The following is a 7,180-nucleotide window of genomic DNA, read 5'->3' as shown; positions in this document are numbered from 1 at the left end:
TGCTGCTGCTGCTGATGATGATGGTGTTATAATCAACTTTTCTTTACGTATATCATTGCTTGGTGTTCACCGTCACCAAATGATAGAAAATGACGTGTGTAATCATACCTGTTAAGTTCAGTCACAAGTGATAACGTTACTGGAGTTACGATAAAGACCAGGGCTAGGAGTTACGATAAAGACCAGGGCTAGGAGTTACGATAAAGACCAGCGCTAGGAGTTACGATAAAGACCAGCGCTAGGAGTTACGATAAAGACCAGGGCTAGGAGTTACGATAAAGACCAGCGCTAGGAGTTACGATAAAGACCAGGGCTAGGAGTTACGATAAAGACCAGGGCTAGGAGTTACGATAAAGACCAGCGCTAGGAGTTACGATAAAGACCAGCGCTAGGAGTTACGATAAAGACCAGGGCTAGGAGTTACGATAAAGACCAGCGCTAGGAGTTACGATAAAGACCAGCGCTAGGAGTTACGATAAAGACCAGCGCTAGGAGTTACGATAAAGACCAGGGCTAGGAGTTACGATAAAGACCAGGGCTAGGAGTTACGATAAAGACCAGGGCTAGGAGTTACGATAAAGACCAGGGCTAGGAGTTACGATAAAGACCAGCGCTAGGAGTTACGATAAAGACCAGGGCTAGGAGTTACGATAAAGACCAGGGCTAGGAGTTACGATAAAGACCAGCGCTAGGAGTTACGATAAAGACCAGGGCTAGGAGTTACGATAAAGACCAGGGCTAGGAGTTACGATAAAGACCAGCGCTAGGAGTTACGATAAAGACCAGCGCTAGGAGTTACGATAAAGACCAGCGCTAGGAGTTACGATAAAGACCAGGGCTAGGAGTTACGATAAAGACCAGCGCTAGGAGTTACGATAAAGACCAGGGCTAGGAGTTACGATAAAGACCAGCGCTAGGAGTTACGATAAAGACCAGCGCTAGGAGTTACGATAAAGACCAGCGCTAGGAGTTACGATAAAGACCAGGGCTAGGAGTTACGATAAAGACCAGGGCTAGGAGTTACGATAAAGACCAGGGCTAGGAGTTACGATAAAGACCAGGGCTAGGAGTTACGATAAAGACCAGCGCTAGGAGTTACGATAAAGACCAGGGCTAGGAGTTACGATAAAGACCAGGGCTAGGAGTTACGATAAAGACCAGCGCTAGGAGTTACGATAAAGACCAGGGCTAGGAGTTACGATAAAGACCAGGGCTAGGAGTTACGATAAAGACCAGCGCTAGGAGTTACGATAAAGACCAGCGCTAGGAGTTACGATAAAGACCAGCGCTAGGAGTTACGATAAAGACCAGGGCTAGGAGTTACGATAAAGACCAGCGCTAGGAGTTACGATAAAGACCAGGGCTAGGAGTTACGATAAAGACCAGCGCTAGGAGTTACGATAAAGACCAGCGCTAGGAGTTACGATAAAGACCAGCGCTAGGAGTTACGATAAAGACCAGGGCTAGGAGTTACGATAAAGACCAGCGCTAGGAGTTACGATAAAGACCAGGGCTAGGAGTTACGATAAAGACCAGGGCTAGGAGTTATGATAAAGACCAGGGCTAGGAGTTACGATAAAGACCAGGGCTAGGAGTTATGATAAAGACCAGGGCTAGGATGAACTGAAAGCTGGCACCTAGCTATCTGATTTTGAACAGTATGTTGCTGTTCATAATCGTTCATTCTATTCAGTGTTGTACATTGCGGTTAGCTGCTTGTACCATGTGGTCTTGTCTATTATGATGGCCTGCTTGTACTATGTGAAGTAATGCTTGTTTAGCGTTGTATGATCTTCACTGCTGATGATCTTCACTGCTGGCAGTGACTATTGCTAGCCATCAGTGACGACCGTAAGCTGACCTCCTCCCACCCACTCCCTCATGCAATGGCAACGCATGACGTTCATCAGGGGTGACTGCTGCTGTCACTGCTTGTGTCATGCAGTGATTGCTTGTTGTGCTTGATGCTTTGCATCACTGGCTGGTTCAGGGTCCAGTGGTGACTGCTTGTACCGTGTGGCCCTACAACGCTGGTACCGTGTGGCCCTCTACAACGCTGGTACCGTGTGGCCCTCTACAACGCTGGTACCGTGTGGCCCTCTACAACGCTGGTACCGTGTGGCCCTCTACAACGCTGGTAGATGCATACATACTTGGTTCATAGCCTCAACTGCCAACATATATGTATATGACATCGTACATAACAGGCGATTGCCTAGTGTTAGACGAGGCGTCACATCCATAAGTGAATACCCTCATCAGAGTGTCAGTCAGCTGAGTCAGGGCATATGAAGCAGTCGGGGGGGGGGGGGGGGGTCAAGGGAAAGCTGTGGGGGAACCGGTTGTAAATCCGGGTGCTCTGGTTGCGGTGCATTGTACGTGATAGTGGTGAGGGGGTGAGGCTGTCCGTTCTTCGTCGATTCCCGGCGCTACCTACCTTTCGCAGCAAAGGGTGGACAAGTATGATAATGGTAAACTATATATATATATATATATATATATATATATATATATATATATATATCTGGGGATATGGGGAGAAAGAATACTTCCCACGTATTCCCTGCGTGTCGTAGAAGGCGACTAAAAGGGGAGGGAGCGGGGGGCTAGAAATCCTCTCCTCTCGTTTTTAATTTTACAAAATAAGGAACAAAGAAGGGGGCCGAGTGAGGATATTCCCTCAAAGGTTCAGTCCTCTGTTCTTATATTAGAAGTGTATGATGAAGGTACAAAGCCATCCATGTTATATGTGTAAAGTGTATGAAGCATTATTGTCACGAGAGACAGGTACATATGGCTCTGTGGGGTAAATCTGAGGATGTACATGATTGTGAAGGGTTCTACTTGGCTCAAAGCTTTTCTTTCTTGCTTAAGGAGAGCGAGTGAAGCAGGTGAGAGGTGTGGCCGGGTTCCCCAGTGGTAATAACCTAAACTGGACTTTCCTTTTGTACTGGAATTCCCCTGTGGGTATTACGTCTTGGGAAATACACATCCCCTAAAGTTGGTGTTTACACACAGGCGCGCACGTGCCTTTGAGAGAAAAAGAACAGCAATTCAACCAAAGGGAAGAGATACATATATGTTTAGGATAGCATATGTGCACATGGTAGATGGCAAAACAGAGTGCCTATATTCAGACAGACAGACAAGCACATAAGATCAAACTGTGAGGTAACATGATATCAAGATCATATTACTGTGCTCGTGTATCTAACTGGTGTCTTAATGCTAATGGAAACAAGTGAACAGGTAAAGAGAGACGGTTCTCGGTAGCCTAGGCTGGAAGGTAGTGCATCTGTACCTTTGGATGAGAACATAATGAGGAGAATGTATGTACAAATCATCTCTTTAGGAAATGGAAAAGACAGAGAGAGAGAGAGAGAGAGAGAGAGAGAGAGAGAGAGAGAGAGAGAGAGAGAGAGAGAGAGAGAGACAGACAGACAGACAGACAGAGACAGAGACAGAAAGACCGACAGACAAAGAGACAGATAGTTAGACATCATGTGTAGGACTCTCCATCTCCAATCTTGTTTACCTGTTTCTGATACGGTTGATGCCTGAGTGATTCTGCTGCTGGCCGCCCTGCTTCTGATGGCGCTGCCTGTCTTCACCACGATTTTTTTTGGTGGAGGGAACCATAGAGCAGATCCAACACCACTGTTATGAAAAGAATCTAATCCTAGATCCTTCTCGTCATCGGCAAATTATATGCAGCATTTTTATTCGCTGTTCTTGAGATAAATGTGTTCATATTCTCTTGCGATCGCCGCATCATTACAATTTACAACGTAAGGTAGAATCTTAGTAAACTTGTACACTCTATATGACTGGATTATATGCTCTTGCTATTGTTTAATCTCTTTATTACCTCCTTTTAACCCGAGTACATGTTGCTTCATTTGCCAGTCATAATACATATATATATATATATATATATATATATATATATATATATATATATATATATATATATATATATATATATATATATATATATATATATATAACAGCCAAGAAATAAATTCTAATTGGAGCTGTTTATATCTTTGTTCTAATCACTTTAGAGAGTTTTAATCATTTGATAACGTATGATACCATACCAAACCATCAGTTAACTCTGTAACATAGCATAATAGATGACAAGCAAATTAACCCTGTGGAAGAACGCTATAAGGGCCACGTGTGCACACCAGGTTGGGTAGCATCATACAGCATAGATAGTTACCCTGCAGGGTAACGAATTACCCATCCAACATCCACCACTGAGGTACCATGTATATTACATGGGGTTTCAGTCGTGGTTCATTGATCATCAATATGCCAGTGTGACACCTTCCAGTTAAGGCTGGTACCATCTCCACCTGTAACTCTGGCTCAGGTTACAGTGCCATCTTCGTAGTAACAATCCAACCACCTTCAACTGTAACTGTGGCCCAGGTTACAGTAATATCTGTATAGTTACAGCCCAGCCATCATCACTCTGAATTCAGGTTACAAAGGCTAATTCACAGACACAGATGTATTTTGTATTTATTCAACATGGCGACCTGTAAGTCATTTATAAAAAATAAATGCAAGTTTTAGATGAATTACTTGTGACATGGAAACTGAACACAATTTGGACCCTGTAATGTTATATCATTAGGTCTGATTTACTGTATTACATTATACAATAATGAACCATCAGTTTACATTTAACTCAAGATCAAGATAAGCTGGGGGCTAGAGGGACATATATTACCAAGTCTTCGCGTAGAATATTGCTTGTCATGAACATACATCACGACTGATCCTCACGCACAAAATCATGACATTAATATTCTCATTTGCATAAAGTGTCCTTTAACATGAACTGAAACATATGGCTTAATATGATCATGTTGTGGTGATAGAAATTCTGTTTGGGAATCGCACATGAAACTGGGTCAGAAGGATGATACTACATCACTCTGCCTTCAACCATACGAAGGGACGCAGGCTCTCTGGCAATCTCGTTTGTTGACAAAGTTGTTCGCATTGCCTTCACAGCCACCGTAGTAGAAGTGCTCACACTGGCCTGAATACCGGTTGTAGTAATAGCGAGAAATCAAAGCTTCACAGGGACCCGGATCCTTAGGCAGGAGGCACACTGAGCCGTCTGCAAACATAAGGATCCAAGTTACACAGTGAATGATGGAGATGTTGGAGGAATGAGGAGGAACTTCCTCTCTCATGCTCCCTCACAGAACACCTGCACAGCTCTGCCGCCCAGTGGAAGTGAGGGTAACAGTGTACAAAGGCAATTAGCTATACAAATACAATGGAAAATTGTTATATCTTTTGCTGTATATGTATATATATATATATATATATATATATATATATATATATATATATATATATATATATATATATATATAGCGTTAATGGGATGGCATTGACTAGGGCTTTGGCTGCCCATACCATCTCAGTTAACCAAGAAAAAGAATAACATGAAGATTTCTTTTACTAATTACCTTTGTGGCGGAAATACGTCAGTTCCTCAAACAAAATAAACCTTACATTGAACCAGCCATAACGTAGTGGTCACAGCAGAACAGAACGAAGTATATGAAAGTATCTTTACTATTAATGTTGATCAGAGAAGATAATGACCACATGATAAAACCTAATATGTATTTGTACAGGTCGTGAGAACGTGTCGAAGACACCAGGAACGCATCATTGATAACCTTCTTTCAGAACACTTACATCCAGATGCAGATGTGGGGGCAGCCAGCGCCACCAGCACCAGGACGGCCATCAGGGGAACTACTCGAACCATTATCCTAGGATTGAGCGAGACTGAAGATCCTGGAAAAAAAAAAGAATATATACATATATTAAGTTATCAGTATCTCTCACCACTTCTTATCTTAACTTGGAGATTCCAGTGAGAACGGAAGAGTTCGTCGCTTCGGGGCTGGATTTTAACTAACAGGCCACAGTAGCTAGGCAAGACATGGGGAGGAAGAGAATCACAGGTGTAAGAAGGAAGAAAAAATATTAGTAGGTCAATACGGCCCACACTTGAGTCACCAACATACAGTCACACAGGAGTTATGATGCGAGGCAGTCATGTTGCGTGAGATAGCCAAGGGCCGCCATGCACAAAATCGTCAATATTACCCACTGTAGAAGTAGAAAACGTGATCAGACATTTACAGCGTAGGCCAAGATGTAGACGTAAAAAAAAAGCGACTAGGCATTTACAGTGTAGGGCAAAAAGAGCTAAGGTTGTGAGGCTTCGAGTGGGAGAGTCTGATCGATCGTACATCCCCAAATTCTGTGAATAGGACTTTAGACGTAGATTGAACTATTCGGGTAATGTTATCTGCTGCCGATCTATCTAATGCTCACGTATGACTGTCCTAAGAACTATATTCTATTGTGCACAAGACGTTTCATATTGTCTTTGGATATATTTTAGTTCATCCCTACACGAAGCAACGAAACTGGAAATAAACCGATATCTTTCTAATTCACTGAAGCAAAACAGATCGATAACAGGTTATCTAAAAGATATCTCTCAGGATTATTTCCGTGTTAGGCTCGGATGATGCCAGGTTAGGTAAACCCCGGGAATAAAACATCAGGTGACAACAAATAAACCCCGGAAAAAACATCAGGTGACAAGTAAACCCCGGCGAAAAAAACAAAAGTGACAAATAAACCCCGGAAAAAACATCAGGTGACAGCAAGTAAACACAGGATGAGACACAGAGATGACCTTACCTGTGTAACGAAGCGACTGCTGTGGTGTAATGGTATGCAACAACGCTCCACATTCTTTTATATAGTCCAGCTTGTCCAGGTCTACTTAACTTGCTGCCGTTGTCATACGGAGAAATTAACTAACGACTCGAATGACATCCGGGTCTCAAACGTTCACGGAAGCTGTTGATTAGATCATATGTATTGTATCATTCCTTCGTCTCGAGCTATCTGGATGAACTGATGTAAGGCGTTTCAGAAATGATGTGGAAATCTTACGTTTTAAGAATGGCAACATCTCAGCATGGAATGAGACACACACATGATACAATATAAGTCAAAATGTTGCTTAATTTTCATATATATATATATTGATCCTTTACCTACGTCCGTAAAATGTATATAATGCCTTAAACAGTACCGTTGAAAATCCCCTCTCTAAACCTTT

The 7,180-nt window shown here is 42.6% G+C and overlaps 1 protein-coding gene across 1 annotated transcript; it reads right to left on the bottom strand.

Annotated features, from left to right (window-relative positions):
* Nucleotides 1-4,518: 4,518 nt before the first annotated feature.
* On the bottom strand, nucleotides 4,519-6,944 carry LOC139758488 (kappaPI-actitoxin-Avd3c-like). The gene is made up of 3 exons (XM_071679976.1): nucleotides 6,754-6,944; nucleotides 5,731-5,832; nucleotides 4,519-5,137 (listed from the first exon to the last, which is right to left on the bottom strand). The coding sequence occupies exons 2-3, from the start codon at nucleotides 5,801-5,803 to the stop codon at nucleotides 4,956-4,958; spliced, it is 255 nt and encodes an 84-aa protein (XP_071536077.1). The 5' UTR covers nucleotides 5,804-5,832; nucleotides 6,754-6,944; the 3' UTR covers nucleotides 4,519-4,955.
* Between the last annotated feature and the right edge of the window lie 236 nt (nucleotides 6,945-7,180).

The sequence above is a fragment of the Panulirus ornatus genome, chromosome 30 (assembly GCF_036320965.1).
Source record: "Panulirus ornatus isolate Po-2019 chromosome 30, ASM3632096v1, whole genome shotgun sequence".
Lineage (NCBI taxonomy): Eukaryota > Metazoa > Arthropoda > Malacostraca > Decapoda > Palinuridae > Panulirus > Panulirus ornatus.
The sequence above is the reverse complement of the archived record's forward strand: the minus strand, read 5'-3'. Positions and strand labels throughout refer to the sequence as shown.